This window comes from Heteronotia binoei, chromosome 1 (genome assembly GCF_032191835.1).
Source record: "Heteronotia binoei isolate CCM8104 ecotype False Entrance Well chromosome 1, APGP_CSIRO_Hbin_v1, whole genome shotgun sequence".
Lineage (NCBI taxonomy): Eukaryota > Metazoa > Chordata > Lepidosauria > Squamata > Gekkonidae > Heteronotia > Heteronotia binoei.
The window spans coordinates 46,267,076-46,287,570 of NC_083223.1; the positions used below are offsets into that span (position 1 = coordinate 46,267,076).

Here is a 20,495-nt window from a genome sequence, read left to right on the forward strand (position 1 = left end):
TCACTAGTCCTTTCCTGCTTAATGAAAGTTCCCTTTGAACCTATGGCTACCATAGACCTTAACCTTCTTTCCTGGAAGACAGCATTGCTGGTAGCCCTTACCTCAGGTAAACGGGCAAGTGACTTATGCGCCTTCCGCCACGATCCTCCCTGCACTATTTTCCACAAGGACAAAGTTGTTCTGCGACCGGACCCTGCGTTCCTTCCGAAGGTTGTCTCCCAGTTCCACTTATCGACTTCAACTTCTCTACCAACGTTTTTCTCCAACCCATCCGACCAGGGACAACGAGCCCTGCATTCTCTGGACGTTAGAAGGGCTTTATCTTTCTACCTTGATCGTACACAACCTTTCCGTAAGGACCCTAATCTGTTTGTGGCCTACGGAAACCCTCACAGAGGACACAAAATCTCTACCCAAAGACTATCTAAATGGGTAGTTAGTGCCATCAGGTTGTGTTACGAACTGGCTAAACAGCCTCTGCCCGAAGGTCTTAAGGCCCACTCTACTAGAGCGGTCTCGACGTCTTCGGCTTTCCTGCAAGGCGTCTCCCTAGAGGACATTTGTGCGGCTGCATCGTGGTCCTCACCATCCACGTTCGTCTCCCATTATGCCTTAGACGTTCGTGCGAGACGTGACGCCTCCTTTGGTCAAGCGGTCCTCAGATCCATCTTCCACTGAAGTCAGGGGTGAGTGCATCCGCTTCCATCTCTATGTTGCATAATATGATGTGATTGGGTTACGTGACTAATTTTTTTCTTTCACCAGCACCCTCCTCCAGGACATTTAGCTGGCTAGTCACCCATGTGTGGGACTGCACAGAGACCACGAAGAAGATAAACAGGTTGCTTACCTGTAACTGATGATCTTCGAGTGGTCATCTGTGCAGTCACACACGCCCACCCAGCCTTCCCCGCTGCTGGCCTCGTGTAATCGTTGCCTAACTTGGTATAGTGTCAGTGCCAACGGCGGCTGGAAGAAACTGAGTGGAATGGGCGCTCTCCCCCCGCTCCAGGCATGCGCAGTCGCTGCCTGCTCCCCAGGGCGGGAGGAAAGCGCGCCAAAAGACGCTATAGGCGAGCTATTGGAGCTCCAAGGTACGGATCCGTTGCCTGCGGCAAGACCCATGTGTGTGACTGCACAGATGACCACTCGAAGATCATCAGTTACAGGTAAGCAACCTGTTTTTACTCCTTCCTGGTCTTTGTGCATCATATTGATGGACTTTGTGACTGTACAGATCTGCAGTTTGGAAACTTTGAGAATGAGCTTTTAGATGCAAAAAAATTTCTCCTTTCAAAAGCATAAGTTGGGCTCTGCATGACCACAGGGATGGAGTGGTGTTACATATTATTTAACAGTCGCTAATAGGAATGTACGTAGTTTGCTATAAAAGATTTACAACAGAAAAACTGAAATTAAATCTTTTTTCATACCTTATTCTGTGTTTTCCCCCTAATACTTCACTGTTTCCCTAGAACTATTAATAATCGCTTAGAGAAGATAATGAAAGAACTGGATGAAGAGGTAAGCTGGTATCTTTTATATGCTCTGTTACCTTATTTTTATTATTAGTGGAAAATATGAGCATAGTAAAAAAAAGGTGTTTTTCTGTATTTTTATGCACAGTACATTTTAAATTGATTCTTTTGTATACAATTTAATGAGAACATGTTGTCAACTACGAAATATCGGTAAAGTTATAAAAACATAGCAAGTATTTATTACAATAAAAATGGGACTGTTTCAGATATTTGTGAGAAGAATGTAAGATGTTTTGCTTGTCAGTTTTTGAATCTATACAGTTTGGATTTAGCAGATGGATAAGTGGAGTATTAATTGCTTGTTGAATCTCTTAACTTTTTTAAGGAGCTTGTCTGGCCCTGAGCCATCTATTGAGTTTCATGGCTGTGTAGAGATCTGAGCTGATTCCTCCCCACACCCAAAACCAGCACTCTAAATCATTGCTCATCCTGATACTTTCGTCCAACACCAATCAAAATAGATGAAAGACACTATTATTTATTTATTCATTTATTTTTGTTAATTTGTATTCCACCCTTTCCCGCAAGTGGGCTCAGGGAGGATAACAAAAGTTAAAACAATTAAACGCTTCAAGCTAAGATAATAAAATACAATAAAACAAATAGCACATTTGTCACATGTGGTGGTTTCCATTGGGCGCATTCTATATATCAGTACAGCAGTTGGCCCAGAGATGGAATAATAAATTAAGGTAAGATAAAATAGCATCATGACAGGCAATGGAGGAGGCCAAGCAGATGGAAATAAGGATGTCCACTGCCTCAACTGAAGGCCCGGCAGAACAGCTCCATCTTGCAGGCCCTACGAAATGGCATCAAATCAGGTAGGGCCCGGATTTCCACAGGGAGCTGATTCCCTTGGCAGCCTGAAAGCAGGATTTGACTAAGGATCCAATCCTCCATTCATATCAAGGAACAAATAGTGGCTCTGAAGGAAAATTGCCTACTGATCAGGCTGCCTGTGGAACGTAGGAGAAGCAAATGACACTTTTAATTGCAAACTGTATTTATTTTCTATATTGGCCAATCCAATTATGCCCAAAGTGGTGTCAGTTGTAGTCAGCATGATCATTGCTAACAATTCCTCAGTCTCAATGTACTGGGAGCCACCTTTTAAAAGATAAATTATTTGGTGGCGCTAAAGATACGTTGGTATGTACAAAGAAATACAAAAGAAAAATGAAGCATGGTTGCTAGGTTTCTGAGAAGATCTAAATGGAATGCCAGGGTGTGTGTGGGGGGGGAGGATGCTCTATATTTATCAGGAACTAGATAAAGGTGACAAAAATAAATTCAGCTTCATAGGATCACCAGAACTGCGTTGTTGATTTCCGTGTGATGTGTAGTAAATCCTAAATATGGTTGATCTGAAAGTCACACATGGATTAAGCTTTAACATTGATTTCCATTAAACAAAATTGTGAAGCTGCTTTGCCAGTTTTGAAAATATGTGGTTGTCTGTAATTTGAATAAGCACATCTGCTGAGCATATTTGCTGCAACCAAATGAGAAACATTTTTGTTGAATTAGTTGGATCAAGCCAGCTTTTCCCCTCAATCTTGCACAATTTCCTCTCCTTATTACAGCCCCCATCCCACATGATTTCCATTCAGGCAAGTTCCACGATCCCCAGCCTAGTTTTTTTTTAATGGTCAAAGGGAATCACATCCCCCTTTTTCACCAATGGAAAAAGCTTTTTGGATCCAACCCAGTGCTTTCATTAAAAGTAATAAGGTTCAATTCTTTATAAATCTTCTTTAAATAAGGAGTATGCCTTCTGCCCTTCGATACATTTTTCTAGATGACCTCAAGAAAGAATGTAGAGTCTGCACTGAGACAGTTGGAAAGGGAAAAAGCTCTTCTCCAGCATAAGAATGCAGAATACCAGCGGAAAGCGGAACATGAAGCAGATAAAAAACGCAATCTGGAAAATGATGGTATGTGGACCAAGATCTTGAGGCATTGTGAGACGTGGATAGAATTATCTTCCTAGTGCTAGGAATTAATTTTTAGAAAGCCATTATTGAGTGATGTACTTTAAAATTCAACATTTTAATTACAGTTAATAGTTTGAAAGATCAGCTTGAAGATTTGAAAAGGCGGAATCAGAACTCTCAGATATCAAATGAAAAAATCAACCAGCTACAAAGACAGGCAAGCCTTTTTTCTGTTTAAGTTGTCTGTCAGACTTCATTTCAAATCTGTGTATTAAAAGTGCCCTATCAGTAACAGTTTGCAACTCTGATTTCACCTTGGCAACCTTTTTAAAAGTTTTGTTGATATTCACTTGTCTGAAATGTTTTTCATGGTTCAATAGTTGGATGAAGCCAATGCTTTGCTGCGCACAGAATCTGATACGGCAGCCAGGTTCAGGAAGAACCAGACAGAGAGTACAAAGCAGATTCAGCAGCTGGAAGCTACTAATAGAGATCTACAAGATAAAAACTGTGCACTGGAAAACGCTAGACTCAAACTAGAGAAGGACTTCCTCAACCTGCAGTCTGCCCTGGAATCTGAAAGGAGAGATCGAACTCATGGGTCAGAGATTATCAGTGATCTTCAAGGTATGAAAAGCATTCTGCTGGAAACTGCTTTGCACATTAGAAATAAGCTACTTTTGGAATTTGGATTTAGCTGTTTACTTCATTAATTTTCTTAATTTTTTACTCTTCTGCTAATGATGTTTTTCTTTTTAAAAATCACACTTTATATGTTACATTTTAATAAACCATTTAGTAACATTTCTTTATCGGTTGGTCTCTTGCAATATATTCTTAGGCCGAATAACTAGTTTGGAAGAGGAAGTAAAAAATGGGAGGAGCGCATTAGCTAAAACTGAGACAGAGAAAAGACAATTACAGGAAAGATTCACAGATCTGGAAAAGGTAAAGAAAAAAAGTATAAGATTAATTTTTAAAATTATAGTCTGTGCTGTTGACATTCTGATTTTTGCATACTTTGATAGATGTAATTATATATTTTCTCTTTCTTTAAAGCTACATAGCACGCAACAAGTAAATTAAGTGGTGGTGTTTTTCCATGAATGTATCTGTCTTTAAGCTTGTGTCTTCTACATTGGCTTTAAACCATAAACTGTTGCTAGAATATATTTTTCTGATGCTAGCTGATGCTCTTGTTTCCAAAGGAATAGTAGATAGTAGATATTTCCAGAAGAATAGTAGATAGGCCACTTGTTCTCTATTGAGAGAACAAATCTGAATGTTCATATCTGGAATCTATTTTTATTTGACAAGGCTCCATTATGCATGCACCAGTTATGAGTGGTAATAAATTATAATTTTGCAAGGCTATTTTTGGTAGTATTTTTCTTTCCTTGGGCAGTTTTGATCAGAGCTGTTAAATGAAGGATATAAGGAACTGTGGTTTATATCTGTGGGAACTCTAGTGGGCTTTGAGGTGACAGTTGATGGGTTAGAACAGGTAATAACCTTTTAATGGAAGGAGCTGTCCAGTGAAAGCTGAGAAACTGAGAGTCTATGGGGACATGGAATAAGATGTGGAAAGAGCTTTTAGGTTGCTCAGCACTGGCATTGCCCACATTCCAAGCATAACAGCCAACTTTTATAGCCAACTAGAGGTTGTGAGGAGTAAAATTCTTTTTAGCTTTGAGGATTTTCTTTGGTGCAGTAGTAAACAATTCATTTGCTCTCTAATGTATAATGCTTCTGGTAGGTAGCCAATTTAGCATTTTAAATATATGTTATTACCTATTATATTTATAAGATAGAGTATATGTTCAAACTAGAAATCTTAGAAAGAGCCCTTTCTCTCCTGACACCAGTCAGGTTTTTCAATTAAAGTGTATATTTTTTAAATTAAAAATATTTGTGGGATTATATTCAAACAATTGCATTCCTGTGTGTTTTATTAACAGGAGAAGAACAACATGGAAATAGATATGACATACAAGCTAAAAGTCATGCAGCAAAACTTGGAACAAGAAGAAGCTGAACATAAGGCAACAAAAGCCCGGCTGGCTGACAAAAATAAAATCTATGAGTCTATTGAAGAAGCAAAGTCTGAAGCCATGAAAGGTAAATACATGATATGTAGTCATAGTTTTATTTAGCTATTATATATGTTTCTCACCCTTTTATAAATTTGTCTAAGAGAGAATGACTTGGCCACATTTACCCTGTCAGCTTCACTGTTGAGCAGGATCTGAACTCCCATATTAATGAATCAAGACGGACATTCTAGCCATTATATAACTTCATTGCCTTATATTTCAAATTAAACTCAAGCAGTGCAAATTTGTGTTAAACTGATTATGAACTCTTATTTGGCTTCATAGCTGTATGTCAGTGGTCAGCATCTAGAATAGGTAGATGTTACGGTGTGATGTAGGTTATGACTACACAATTCAGTAATTGCTGAATGTTATTTCTAGAAGGTGTAGGATCTTATAATTGTATAACGCTGCATCTTAGATTTTTTCAGGTGGTATAAGTTTTATCAGGAAAAAATTAATGTGAATGGTATTTGAACAGTTATCAATGAAGTCAAGATGCCATCTTCATGGCAGATACAGTGTATATGTGTTGATGTCACTGGGTGGGGAAATCCTTTTTTACATGTAAATATTAACTCAGAATACTGCTTAGGCTGTTAGCAGGTGCTGATGCTTCAATTTTACTTTGCACTGGAGCTTACAAAAGTTTCCGGGCAGTCTAGTCAGAGACAATGAAAGCATAAAACTGTGTGGCATTCATGCATCAAAAAGTAACTTTGCTTTCACAAAGAAGTGAGAATATATGTAGGCAGTAGATGCGTCAGAACATATCTTTAGGTAGAATAATAGAAAACTGACAGTGAATTTCGAAGCTGAGGAGACTTGCTTGTATGCATCTTAATTGTTTAACTTCAAACAGATTGAGCAAAATCTAGAAGTATTACATTAATTGAAGCTTCAAAAACAATTATTTCCTATTTAGCAGGGTTGCAGTTATGTTGGTCCTTCAGTAATAACTATTTTAAACTTCATTTATATCAATTTTCTTTGCGGAAGTCCTTGACATTTTAGTGTACTACAAATAAAATAGTACAAGTGTCAAAGTGTTATAAAATGATACCTGCTGACTTTGCTTGTTTTTTATTTTATAGAAATGGAAAAGAAGCTCTCGGAGGAAAGAGTTTCAAAGCAGAAAGTAGAAAACTGCTTGTTGGAAGTTGAAAAAAGATGCTCTATGCTGGACTGTGATCTAAAACAATCTCAACAGAAAATAAATGAGCTACTTAAGCAAAAAGATAAGTTGAATGAGGATGTAAGTATGAGTAAGAAATTCACAGTCATCTTAAAGTTTGTTCCTTGTTATATCTAAGTAGAACTTCTGTCTTTGTGGTAAGGTAACTCATAATGATGTATATCTCCAGATCTCGGTTTAGCTTTCTCCTAGCTGCATATTAGTTCTCTACTAAAAATAAGGTGAAAATAGGGTAAAACACTCCCTTTGTGCACATGTGCACACACTTCACGCCCATGCATCTGTGGGTTGGAAGCCCTACTGGGATGACATATGATCTGATGGTGGGTGGGTAGGTGTGTGCATGCAGGGGATGATAATTCAGTTGGGATAGGCTTATAGACTAGATCCCAACCCATGTTTGTAGCAGTTCAATCCTGTGCTACAGCCTGAGCCATTAGTTTAAATTAGCTTAGACTGGAATACTGTGTAGGACTGCACTGTATATCTACTTATATGAGCTTGTTATTTCAACTGTGTATGTGTTCCGTGCCATCACCTTGCTTCTGACATATGGAGACCCTGTGAATCAATGATCTCCAAAATGTCCTTCCATTAACATCTTTGCTCAGGTCTTGAAAACTGAAGTCTGTAGGTTCCCTTATTGAGTCAATCCATCTCATGTTGGGCTGTCTTTTCCTACTGCCTTCAACTTTTTTCCCTGGCATTATTGATTTTTCCGCTGAACCTTGTCTTCTCATGATGTGATCGAAGTATGATAGCCTCAGTGTAGTCATTTTTGCTTCTAGTAAGGGTTCAGGTTTGGTTTGATCTAGAACCCATGACTTTTTATTGGTCCATAGAATCTTTAAAACGCTTATCCATCACCACATTTCAAATGGATCTATTTTTTTCCTTTCAGCTTTCTTCATTGCCAACTTTCACATCCGTACATAGTAATGGGGAATACCATAGCATGAACTAGCTTGATCTTGGTCTCCAGAGATACTATCTCTTCTACTGCAGACCATCAAGCTGCTTCTACTGCAAACCAACACAGCTACCCTTCTAAAACTAATTTTACCTTTGTTTATGACTGTTGGGATATCTTGTAGTGGATAGTCACCTCTTCCAGACTTTAATTATTTTGTAAAGGATCTGAATAGTATATTTGCCCCCCCGATGGTCTTTCAGTTTTCAATTATAAGTGGTATCTTGGGTATAATGTAGTAATGCTTATTAGTGCAAGGGAACTAACTGTTGCCTGTCTCCTCCCTGTCTCCTCCTTTTGAAGTAGCTGTCTCCTTCTTTTTGCGCTTGATTAAATATCCCTAGATAGCTATTGGTAAGCATTAATTCTTGATAAAACATTGTTCAGCAAAGTAAACATGATATATATATATTCTTAGCAAACATATGTGCAAAATGTTTGTTAAAAAGGAATCACTTTTGTTGTCTTCCAGGTAAAAAACCTGACATTAAAAATAGAACAGGAAACACAAAAGCGCTGCCTCACACAGAATGACCTCAAGATGCAAACGCAACAAGTCAATGCACTGAAAATGTCAGAAAAACAGCTAAAACAGGAAAATAATCACCTTGTTGAAATCAGATTAAGTTTGGAAAAACAAAACAATGAACTCCGCAAGTAAGGCAACAATAAGGTTGTTGATCATTACTGTTTGATATCCCGTTAGAGCCAATAATGATTTGCTAATTGAACAAATTTAAGGTGCCTTGCAACCACTCAGGAAATAGTCAGGTTTGAATCCCCACTCCATCATGGAAGCTTGCTGAGTTAAAGCCTAACCTACCCGATAGGCTTGTTGTGAGGATAAAATGGATGAGAAGAAAACGGTGTAAGTCAGTTTGGATCCCCACTGGGGAAAAGGCAACGTATAATTTAAAAAAAAATGGCCCTGACCTAGATAGCTCAGGCAAGCCCAATCTCTTCAGATCTCGGAAGCTAAGCAGGGTCAACTCTGGCAAGTACTTGGATGGGAGACCTCTTTGGAATACCAGAAGTTGGGAAGCAAGAGCAGGCTTTATTCAGCCACCTCTCTGAATATCCTCTATGCCCCCATTAGAGGTCAGTCACCAAAAGTCACGATGACTTCAAGGTGCACACACACTCACTCGCACGCGCACACATGCACATAGAAATAAAAAAAATCCAAAAAATTGCACTTGGGTCACTCAGAATCTGAGTAACTTTCTTATACGTCAGATCTCTGCCATTTGAATTTCTCTGGTGTCCAGTTTGTGTATAGATTAGTCGATTCACAAATCATTTTGAGATGGACTTTTTGTCATGCTGAGGTAGTGTTTATAGCAGCAACATCACTGCAGGTACATTTTTAGTAAACTGGTCATTGTGAAGAACAGCCGGGTCCTGTTCTGCTCCACTTTGCTTCAAGGCCATGGGTGACATTGGGTTAGATTTCACCTACTGCAAACAGCAAATTCGCAAAAAAGGATCTTTACTTTTTTGTGCTGCAGTCCCTATGCACCCTGTCCCATCCTCCAGTCATTCTTAGAGGTTGGGTAGACCTTTTGGAACAAGAGGATACAGTTGGGTGCAATGAGAAGGGAGAATTGGCAGAAATTTCCACCTCTTGTTCCCTTCATGGAAGACTTCACACAAGAGTACAGAAGTGTACAGACAGCCAGTTGGCTCTTTCTTGCTGCAGCTTCCACATTTCATCTGGTACTACTCGTAAGGGTCCTTAATCCTCTGAAGCCATTTTTTCAGGGACGTGGGGGGCTGCAATGTGAAGAGGAAGACATTAAGGATGCTTTCACAAATTTGCTCCATTAATTTATTGAACTTCAAGAAGAGAGGAAAGAGTGGGCATTGGAAGATAATTTATTCTTGCTTGTCAGAACTACATGATGATTTCCATGTATTTATTTTTTCTTCTGAACAGGGAACGCCAAGATGCTGATGGTCAAATGAAGGAACTTCAAGACCAACTTGAAGCAGAACAATATTTTTCAGTATGTGCTGCATAATTATCTTTATTATTCTTTTCCTGTAGTTTAATACAGAAATGTTATTTCATTACTGTCTGCATATTGTTGCTTTATCTCCTTGGGGATGTTGTTTCACCTTGGTAATTAATAGATTTTTGACCAGTTATGTTGTTTTACACTCATATACCATGGCGCTGACAACTTCATTTTTGCATGTGCTTCATAATTCCATATATTAAACAAGCATTAATGCAAATAAAAAGCCTCTGTGGTCACAGTTTCTTGATCCGTTAATGTTACCACTGTTCGCATCAGTTTTCTTTTTTTTTTAAATTTCAGACTTTATACAAGACACAGGTTCGGGAGCTTAAAGATGAATGTGAAGAAAAGACAAAACTTTGTAAAGAAATGCAGCAAAAGATACAAGAGTTGCAAGATGAAAGGTGAGGTTTCAGCTCTTTGCTTCTTGTCCACATGTAGGCCTGTAGAAAAATGCCCTGTGCCTTTTAATAGATACTAAATGCATGGAAAAGGGCAGCAGAACATTTTCACAGCATGGAGTTAAATACCACATTACCTGGTAGTCAAGTTTATAGGACCCAGGCTCTTAATTCAAAATCACCTGGTAAATAATAGCCCATTAAGCCTCTATTAAAAGAGACAGGGTGCTATTTCTCCAGGTAATTGGCAGCCCTGTAAACATAACCACATATGCATATATTCTGAGTTAAGAAATGGCACGGAATAATTTCTTCAAACACATCTTTGCCTTGCAGGGATTCTTTGGCAGCGCAACTTGAGATCACACTAACTAAAGCAGATTCAGAACAGTTGGCTCGTTCTATTGCTGAAGAACAGTACTCAGATTTGGAAAAAGAGAAGATCATGAAAGAATTGGAAATTAAAGAAATGATGGCTAGGCATAAACAGGAACTTGCTGAAAAAGATGCCACAATAGGATCTGTAAGTGGTTCACGTGAAGCCCCTATTGTAGGTTTTGTTTTGCCTGCTAGAATGTCTTTATTTATAGGCACTCGTCTAGTTATTATGATTTAGTCCTTGCATCCTGAAACAGTAGTGGATATCTGTTGGGCAAGATACTTTGCACAATGAAAAGGTGAATTGTTAAGTGCTCAGAAAATGTTTCCTGGAATTGAAAGTATGTATTGTTCATGCTTGCATACTTTTCCAGACAAATATGAGAATCTATCCAGTCATAAATAGAACAAGTGTGGGGGGGCATGATACTGATGGAGGAGGGAATTCCATATCCTTCCCGCATCACTGAACCTGACAAGGCTCCAGGTCCTGCCGCCTACCATAGAGCCCTGCTGCTGGCGTTCTCCACCACCGTTCCTAGGCCCATCATAGCTGCTGGTGTCCTTTGTGCCCAAGCCCACAGAAACTGCCAGTGTGCTCTCTGCCCGGGCCCGCAGTGGCTGCTGGCATCCTCCACCACTACTCTTGGGCCCACAGCAGCTGCCTGTGTTAGTTTTATGAATGCACTCTGGGGTGGGTTGTTTTTTTTTTATTAAACTGTTTAGGAGGTTCCAGTTTCTGTTCTTCTTCGGACTCATATTCTGATCCAAAGAACATTAATCTCTGAACCTAATCTGTGTCTTTCCTGTCTACTTACATACTCTAGTTTTTGAATCCTAGTCTGTGACCAATGCTTCTTCTAAGCTGTGGAGTCTTGTGAGCAAAAACTCTACTTTGTGAGCTACTGGCCTTAAAGTTGTGAGCAAGCAATCTAGCTATTGCATGAATTAGTTTGCTTTGGGGCCATCCTTCTGGAGCTAAGACAAAAATATGCGAGCCAGAGGCTAAGAACCTGTGAGCTAGCTTGCACTAACTCAGCTTAGAAGGAACACTGTCTGTTTGACCATTGCTTTTTTGCAGCCTAGCAGGTGTTTTCTTTTGTGTTTGACTCACTACTCATTCCATCGTGTATTGTTGAAATTTCATTGTTATTTTCTGTCTGTTAAGCTGTATATTCACTTCTTCTCTGCTTCCCACAGAACTTTTGTTAGCTTTTCCTTTAACTGCCTAATTCTCCTGTGTTCATTTCATCTTATGCTTTTTTCATTCAATATTCTCAAATAGTTGATCACTTATGGTCTTGTGAACAACTTCTGAATAATTCTACCTTTCTTACTTTACTCTTTATTCACCCCATTCCCATGTTAATTTCTATATTTTAGCTGGAAGAAGCGAATAGGACGCTCACCAGTGATGTGGCTAACCTTGCAAATGAGAAAGAAGAGCTGAATAATAAACTTAAAGAAATCCAAGAACGTGAGTTTTCTTCCCCCCCCCCAAAAAAAATTAGCTCCTATTTGAGCAAAGATTGGTTTTGATCATTCTGTTTTCTTGTTTCAGAAATTGCTAGAATGAAAGATGAGGAAACAAATATAGGAGTTATTAAGACTCAATATGAGAAACAGTTGTTTACTGAAAGAACCCTGAAGACACAGGTAAAATACAAACCAGAAATGCAGCAAGAAAATACTTCAGTATCTTAGGTGGCAGATGGGGGGGGGGAGAAGAGGGAGAGAGAGGGAAAATAAAATGGGCAGGATGATATTGATATTTGAAAACCATGTAAATGTTCGTAACTTTAAACTTATATCATAGAAAAGCATCCTTAACACTGCTGTGCTTTTAAAATGGTAATAACTAGAGGTGTGTATTTAGATCTACCTGAGCCAAAAATATACTTTGGCAACCCAAATGTATCTGGGTTTTCTTAAGAAAACTGGTGTGTGTCTGTGTGTTTGTGTGTGGAAATCCTGAGAAAATCCCAGATATATTCAGAAATTACTGGTAGATCTGAAAACAGCAAAATCCTTATGAAACAATCAGGAAGCCAGGATTATTCAGGAATCCAGAATATTTTTTTCCAGTTCAGTATACCCAAGCCAGAAAGGGAGGGAGGATTTGCACATCCTTAGTAATGACATACACGTTGCCTTTCCTCCTTAGAGAATGAACTGATTTATTATGGCACATATTCCTGTAGGTTGTGGGCAATTTCAAAAGATTAATGATCTGTTTGCTTATTGGTATTGCCTGTGTTAATATTTGGTCACTGAAGTAGGAATATAATTCCTGAATAGGCAGAACAGTGCCTGCAAATACTTTAATGTAGTAGATGATTTAAAAAAAAACAAATCCTATGCTTGTCTACAAGTTTTGAATGCCATTGTGCATCAGTCTTGTAGAGTCAGGCTGACGCTTGAATACTATAAATTGCACTGGTGTTTAAGATTAAACCCTTAACGTAATCCTTATGAACTAATTTATACATAAAACTTTGACTGCACTTTGATTTCTATCCCCCACTTCTGACTCAAATAAGTGAGAGCCTCCTTTAACAAATTAAGCTCCGTATGGCTTTCCAACTAAAAATATAGCTATCTGGACTACATTATGTATGAAAATGGCTTAATACTATGAGCTTGAAGAACTGACCTCTGACTCTACATTTCTAATTTAGTACTTTTATTTTCCTTCCCTCTCTCCTTTTTAAAGGCTGTGAACAAGTTAGCTGAAATTATGAATCGCAGGGATCCTGTCAAACGAGGTGCTGACACTGATGTCAGAAGGAAAGAAAAAGAGAACAGGAAACTGCATATGGAGTTGAAGTCTGAGCGTGAAAAGTTAACCCAGATGATGATCAAGTATCAGAAGGAGATAAATGAAATGCAAGCTGTAAGTACCTTGTCTGCAAATGGTTTGGGGACCAAAGCTGCTACAGTCTGCTGGAAAAAAAATTACTTCAGAACAATGCTTCTGAATTTCTTAGACCTCATAAGCAATGTTATATTTTAAATAATTTAATGCACTGTTCAGTGCATTCCTGATTATAATGGCCTCAATCCCTGTGGCCTCTCAACTCCTCCTGTTTCATTCCTTGGGATCTTTTGTAACGTGTCTGTGCACAAATAACAGCCACTTTATAAGCATCTATTTTAGGGTGTATTTTATTCCTTGTGGGTGGGGGCTGGACTAATACTCTGTGCATAAGTCCAGGAAGAAAAAATTCTGAACAATGTAGTAAACATTTATTACTGAGTTGAAGTTTTATTTATCCTTTTACAGCAAATAGCAGAAGAGAGCCAGGTAAGAATAGAATTGCAGATGGCCCTGGACAGCAAGGATAGTGATATTGAGCAGCTTCGCTCCCAGCTTCAGATGATACATATTGGTCTAGACAGCACCAGTATAGGCAGTGGCCCTGGAGATGCAGAAGCTGATGATGGATTCCCTGGTAAGTCTCCTCCTTCATTAGCATCATTCTGTTTTGTCACAGAAATTAAAACAAAGTGGCAGCTTCTGTAACTTGCAAAAATGTAATAGCAGTAGTGTTTCCATCTCACTTCTTCTTTTTGCTCCCCACATTTTAGCAAAACGGTTGTTTAATTGAAGAAATGGATTAAAGCTTTTGTGTATATTTTCTCTTGGCTCATAGATTTTGTTAATGACTGAGGAAGGAAAATAATATTTGCAGCTATTTTTTCATTAATCTTTTTTTCTGCACTCCCCACCCCCACCCTGGATGCTGGGTCCTCCTCAGTTCGTATTACTCAGTCCCGCACAACGGAGTCTATGTCTTTTACCTACCAGCGTTCTTCTACCTCTGTCAGTATTGCCACTAAGCCTTCCAGTTCTCGTGTGTTTCTCAACTCTGATTCTGACTCAGAGGAAGAACCATTGTCTTCCACACAAGTTCCTTCAGAACCTGACAGCCCAGGTGACATGCCTGAAAAGCATTTAGTGGCAGAATGCTATTGCTTGGAGGCCATCTCTCTAATTATTTGTTACTAACATGGAAGCAGTTGAAATCAAAGGGAAGTATGCTGCATGAGGAAAGGAGTGGCACTTAAAAGATCCACTGATAGTTGTTGTAATTAGACACTGTGAGTGCTATCTGGAAGTGTATGCAGCACTCAAGTTGTTCCACTTATAAGCAGTTCCCACCCTTGGCAAAAGAGCTGCAGATAAGAGAGTGAGGGCTTCAAACTTCAGTTGATTTAATCAGTAGATTTAATAGACAAATTTGTAATTGGAAGCTGAAAGGCGGCACCCTTGACATTGGTGTATTACATGGTATGTCATTTCAAATTTTGTTCTATATTCTCACAGATACCTGTGTCTGTCATGAAATTTTGGTATTCAAATCTATTAAAAAGTGATTGGTTAATAGCCAGATGATGAACTGACAATTTTTAATTGACTACCATCCACAGAGAAAATGCATTTGGATTTATTTGTAGGAAAATCTGATTCCCAGGAAATAATGCTAAAATAAATATGGTGTGCCTCTTGTGTGTCTATGTGTTAAACACACAGAAATCTGTAGCTGTATACTGCAATAAAAATGACTCTTCAAGGTGGGAACAGAATGTATCCCTAAACTAGGTGATTGCAGGGTAATTCCTAAGTATGTCTACTTGGAAGTAAGTCCAGTTTTATTCAGTGGAACTTACTCTGAAGAAAGTGTGCGTAGGACTGCAGCCTGCTTCTGGTACCTCTTGAGATATTAGTTTCCCATCATGGGAGCTCACTGGTACCACTGGCTGTGCGGGTGTGTGACCTTGCCTACAATCTCTCACTGCCAGTTGCTTAATTACTTGCTTTTGCTTTGGCATGGCTTCTCTTACTCCCTGTGAGCAGCCACTTATTTTGATGTGTGGTAGGAGAGGGCAGGTAACATAACTATGAAACTTACCAAAAAGAATAATTCTTGTAGCCTCTGTGTACCTGTATTGCACTGTTGTAATGAATTTCAAAGGTGATTGACTTGGGGCCTTCCAAACTGAAAAGTATATTACGTAAAACAGTAGGGTAAATGGATTCTTTTGTGTTGGTTCATTGTTTTTGTCTCAATTTCTGAAGATGTAGAACTTATGAAAACTCTGGTCTTAAGTCATCAACTATTCCATTTAGAGAGTGGTTTAAAAAAAATCTTACTACAGCCAGTCATTTTACTTCGAGATGGGCAGGAGTGAAGATAATGCAAAGTGGGAAATTGATTTTTAGTATATGAAAATGGTACTTACGTTTGTAAACTTCAAAAAGTATTTAGGGTAAACAGATGACAGTGCTTGAGAGCAATTGCAACACGGAGACTGCAAAATTGTTCTCCTGTAATAGGATGAAATTTCCCTTGAGAAAAGGTTTGCTTCTCTTTCATCTATTCCAGAAGCACACTCTTTCCTTCCATCCCTTTCCCTAAAACATAAACGGTCCAGTCTGTTGTATCATTAGCTGTTGCTAATAATGTGTTACATGCTAGCAAGAATATTAACATGTGAGAAACTGCAGTGCTATATTATTTGTGGGAGAGTGGGAGAGAGATTGTGAAAATATATGTCACATGTATGCATATAAAGTTTTTAGTAATACTGCACTATCCAATAGTAGTGGCAAAAGTACATTAAATGATAAATGTAAACATTTGTATGGTGTGTTAGTGAGAACAATAGATTGAAGAATATTCAATAACGGAAAAACAGATTAGCAAAATATGTCTTGCATTTGCATTTATGCTACATCAGGGTTCTGAAGAAGTATAAGGTTCTAACAATAGTTTCTCTACAAACCTTATATTAAATATTTTATGATCTATGTGGTTACCATTTAGCCATAAACAGGTATTAAAATGTAGAGTTCAAGTAGTCTTACGTAACTTTTGAGTGAAAAGTATATATTTTTTAAAAAATTGGTTCCATAAAATAATTTTGTCAACTCTAGCATCTTCTCTAAAATTTTTTTACTGAAGTTGAAACCCCAGTGCAAATTGTTTTATGAAAATCTGTTGAGTTTACAAAGTTCTGTAGACTGAGACCTACATGTTTATCTGTTGTCATGATTTTACAGTGTAGAGAGGACTTGATTTTACCAGCTGGGTGATAAGGCAGTAGATTAACTGCCTTTTGTATGTAAACTGATATGTTACATATTTTGTCCTGAGTGCTGAAAAAAATGCATTATCTACTGGCATGTGCTGGCAATGGCTGTGTAGGTCCAGGAAACAATGAAAGACCTAAGCCATGCCTGCTGCCTTCTCCCACACCTCTGAGTTGAGTGGTACTGCCAGCTCTTCAAAGGTTCTCCTTTGTTGCCTGGACAGAGAACTATTCTTTCATGCTTTCAGCAGGGGACCAGGACGGGCTTTCTGCTGACTGCCACCACTCTGGCAAGGGTCTGCCTGGGCGGGTCCAGAGCACCCACTCAACACTTGTATTCTTTATTAACAGATACTTTTTAACCAAGGTGGCCAAGGCGACATGAGCACCTCGTAGTTTTAACAACAAATAAGTTTAATATAAGTGCTCTAGAACAACAAGTGGGTAGTAAGTTTAATATAAGCGCTCTAGAGCAGCAAGTGCAATAGGAAACAGTAAAGGTGGTATAAAAATAAAATAAAAGCCCTATCGTGACTAGCTATACGCTCCCTTCTCTAAGTCAAACCTATTCACTCCCCCTCCCTGGATAAGGGATCTCTCTACAGCTGGAACCTCCTGCAGTCCAGCCTCAGCAGAGAGAACAGCTTCCTTTTCCAGCCAGGCCTGTTTATGCTTTCCTCCCAGGTCTCGTCACCTCTAGGCTAGTTTTCCCTCCAAAACTCTGCTACCCAATCAGAGGGACAGAAGGAATCCTGGGAGATGTAGGTCCTTGTATCTATTCCTACACAGGCTTCTCCTTGCCCTCTGGGCCACATGCACTAGGCCTCAGATCGTGACACATGCCAAGCAAAATGTGTTGCTTGTTTGTATTGCTGTTCAGCATATGTATGGCGGGTTGCCTTCCTGTTCTGGATGATCATAAGACCCAACTTAAGAAAATTAAAAAAGAATAACGAGCTGTATATAGAACAAAGTATGAGACTCACTACTAGTGGAAGGCAAAAGGGAATAGGCCAATTACCTTCTTTAATTTACAGAATCTGTTAAGTCTAGAGAAGATCCCGAGTGTATAATGTGTTGATAGGTTTTAAGTCTCAGAGTCTCTGCTGATACTTAAAAATCTTAGTGTGGGTAAAGGTGCTCTTCAGTATTGACCAGGGACCAATTAAGCCATCTGAGAACAGAGCATTAAAATTTTTGAATAAGAGTATCTGCTGTCCAAAGAGGCATTGAGAGCAGTTACCTCTCCAGGTACTTAGTACATCCTAGAATTACACTGCTGCATATTTTGAGTGGTAGTGACTTGTTTTCAAATATTCTGAAGGTGCAGTCACAGGGGAACACGTATATTTACTGGTAATGCCTTTGCAAATGAAAAATGAATGGCTGGCAGCAAACACTGCCTTACAATAATAAATGCTTTTACTAATGGAAATGTCCAGTAACACATTTTTTATGACTAGAGCTTTGTTCTTTTTTTGGGGGGGGGAGTGTTTCTGAACTTCAGCTGTTTGGGGTGCAGTGTTTGCTTGTGGAATGGGGCTGTAGATGAACATAGCTTTGAAAAAGCATTTTTTGTGATCTGACATGACTTTGAAAAACAAAAGAGAGCATAATTATTGCTGGTTTCAATGTTTGCTTCTATTTTTTTCCCCAGAGTCACGATTGGAAGGTTGGCTGTCTTTGCCTGTTCGAAACAATACCAAAAAGTTTGGATGGGCTAAAAAGGTAAAAAGGCATAATTCTTTGATATGGTCTGACATGACATTTGTACTTGATTCAGCAGCCAGCATTAAAATGCTGTGCTTTTTACCAAGGTGCTTGTTGCTTTTCTAGAGGGTTACTATGTGTTTGGCTGCTCACCATGCAAGAGAGACTGGCCTGTTGAGAATTCTAAACAGAATATTCTCTGAAGAAACTCTTCTTTCCTCCTTCACACCCAAGAGGCAGAGAAAACTGGAGAGGATAGAAACTCTCTCACACAGTGAAGCAAGAGCTGGTGGGGTGGCTGCCTTACTCCACTTGATATTTATTTCACTTTATTACTGGCTAACTCTGTCTAGGAGTATGGAGAGGGAGGAGCATGTAAAACTAGAATCCTCAGCAGAGAAAAGCTCTTGTTTGGTGGGGCTACATAAAATAGTAACTGTGGCCTGTAATCAAGCTCTTAAGTAAACAAACCTAAATTTTGAAAATATTTTAAGCTGTTTTTGGCCATTTTTTGTTTTTGCATCCAAACCATCCTCCAAGGAACCTTCCTCCCAATTTAAATGTCTCTTCCTCCAAAGAAGAGGGGAAAATTGGAACAAGGCTCAGTAGACAAAATGATAAAAGTACATAGAACAAAATAAGTCAATTGCACCTTTAAGACCAATTTAGTTTTATTCAGAACGTAAGCTTTCGTGTGCATGCACACTTCTTCAGACGAGGAATGAGGTACAGTAAGCAGAGCCACATATAGCTGGTGGGGTTTGGAATGCCAAATGGTACAAAGTTAAAAACCAATAGCAGAATAGTAAAATTAACAAATTCAGAAAACCTTTGATCTGAGTTGAATTAGCGTGGGAAACCATAAAACAGTAACATGTCAGAATGTGAGAATGCCTGTTTGTTATTCTATTGCTAATAAACCTGGGTCAAAGAAGAAGGCATTTCTTTCCCAGAAATTTTTTCCTGTCCAACTAATTTACCTGTGATAAAAGTACGATCCACCATACTGAATTGTGAATGGTCTGTTTGCAGGTACAGATTGAGGGGGAGGTGGTGGGAGACAGAGGTTTGCATATTTTAATAATCCAGCAGTAAACTAGCCAGTTACAGCTGTAAATCAGAAGTAGATGCTTTTACAGATGCTTTTTCCCCTTGATCTAATTATGAATTAGTAATAGTTACTAGAATAATACCTTTTAAAAAGATTGTAAATCCACTGGCCAAAATATTTATTCAAATAATTTATCTCAATATAGTTTGTGATATAATTTTACACTATAAATATGTTGTCATGGAAGATAGAGGGCTTATAAATTAAAGCAAACATTTGCGACAAAACCTGTGCTTACACTCAAATTGTGCCTTTATGTGTGTTTTTAAACAGTATGTGGTTGTAAGCAGCAAGAAGCTCCTCTTCTATGACAGTGAGCAAGATAAAGAGCAGTCAAACCCTTACATGGTGTTAGACATAGAGTAAGTACTCTTGCAATGCTTACTATTTTGGATGAATAACCTTGGACCTTAGAAAAATATTTTTAACAAATAGGCAGATGTGTGTGGTTAAAGAAGTTGTGCACTGTGTGGGTAAATTATAATTTAAAAGGACAACCAGGAAGCCTGTTCCGGAGGCCTCACTTTCAAAAGGATGAGGACAGAATGGAGTGGGTGCTGAGGAGAGCAATGAAGATGACCAGGGGTTTGGAGACCAAGCCCTGTAAAGAAAGGCTGAGGGACTTGGGAATGTTCAGTCTGGAGAAGAGGAGGTTGCAGGGGAGCATGATTGCTCTAAGTATTTGCAGGACTGTCACTTCGAGGAGGGCAGGGAGCTGTCCCTGTTGGCAGCAGAGGATAGGCCTTGCAATAATGGGTTTAGATTAAGGGTGGAAAGATACCAGCTAGATATTAGGAAAAACTGTTTTTACAGTAAGAGTTGTTCAACAGTGGAGTCATCTGTCTAGGGAGATGGTGAGTTCCCTGTCACTGGTAGTCTTTAAGCAGCAGCTGGACCAACATTTGTCAGGGATGCTTTAGGTTGATCCTGCATTGAGCAGGGGGTTGGACTAGATGACCTGTATGGCCCCATCCAGCTCTGTGATTCTGTTATATGGATGAGTTCATAGAAAGGAGAAAGTTGTATATGATGCTCTGCTACTTTA

The 20,495-nt window shown here is 38.9% G+C and overlaps 1 protein-coding gene across 1 annotated transcript in view; it reads left to right on the top strand.

Moving 5' to 3' along the window:
• Positions 1 to 20,495, top strand: part of ROCK2 (Rho associated coiled-coil containing protein kinase 2) — a 115,548-nt gene that overhangs the window by 84,309 nt on the left and 10,744 nt on the right. The window contains exons 12-28 of the mRNA XM_060233879.1: positions 1,476 to 1,524; positions 3,343 to 3,478; positions 3,604 to 3,695; positions 3,859 to 4,105; positions 4,320 to 4,426; positions 5,437 to 5,596; positions 6,666 to 6,826; positions 8,209 to 8,393; positions 9,673 to 9,742; positions 10,058 to 10,161; positions 10,495 to 10,681; positions 11,920 to 12,013; positions 12,098 to 12,192; positions 13,250 to 13,429; positions 13,820 to 13,988; positions 18,287 to 18,357; positions 19,724 to 19,812. Coding sequence (XP_060089862.1) covers positions 1,476 to 1,524; positions 3,343 to 3,478; positions 3,604 to 3,695; positions 3,859 to 4,105; positions 4,320 to 4,426; positions 5,437 to 5,596; positions 6,666 to 6,826; positions 8,209 to 8,393; positions 9,673 to 9,742; positions 10,058 to 10,161; positions 10,495 to 10,681; positions 11,920 to 12,013; positions 12,098 to 12,192; positions 13,250 to 13,429; positions 13,820 to 13,988; positions 18,287 to 18,357; positions 19,724 to 19,812 — 2,196 coding nt within the window. The remainder of the gene's footprint in view (positions 1 to 1,475; positions 1,525 to 3,342; positions 3,479 to 3,603; positions 3,696 to 3,858; positions 4,106 to 4,319; positions 4,427 to 5,436; positions 5,597 to 6,665; positions 6,827 to 8,208; positions 8,394 to 9,672; positions 9,743 to 10,057; positions 10,162 to 10,494; positions 10,682 to 11,919; positions 12,014 to 12,097; positions 12,193 to 13,249; positions 13,430 to 13,819; positions 13,989 to 18,286; positions 18,358 to 19,723; positions 19,813 to 20,495) is intronic.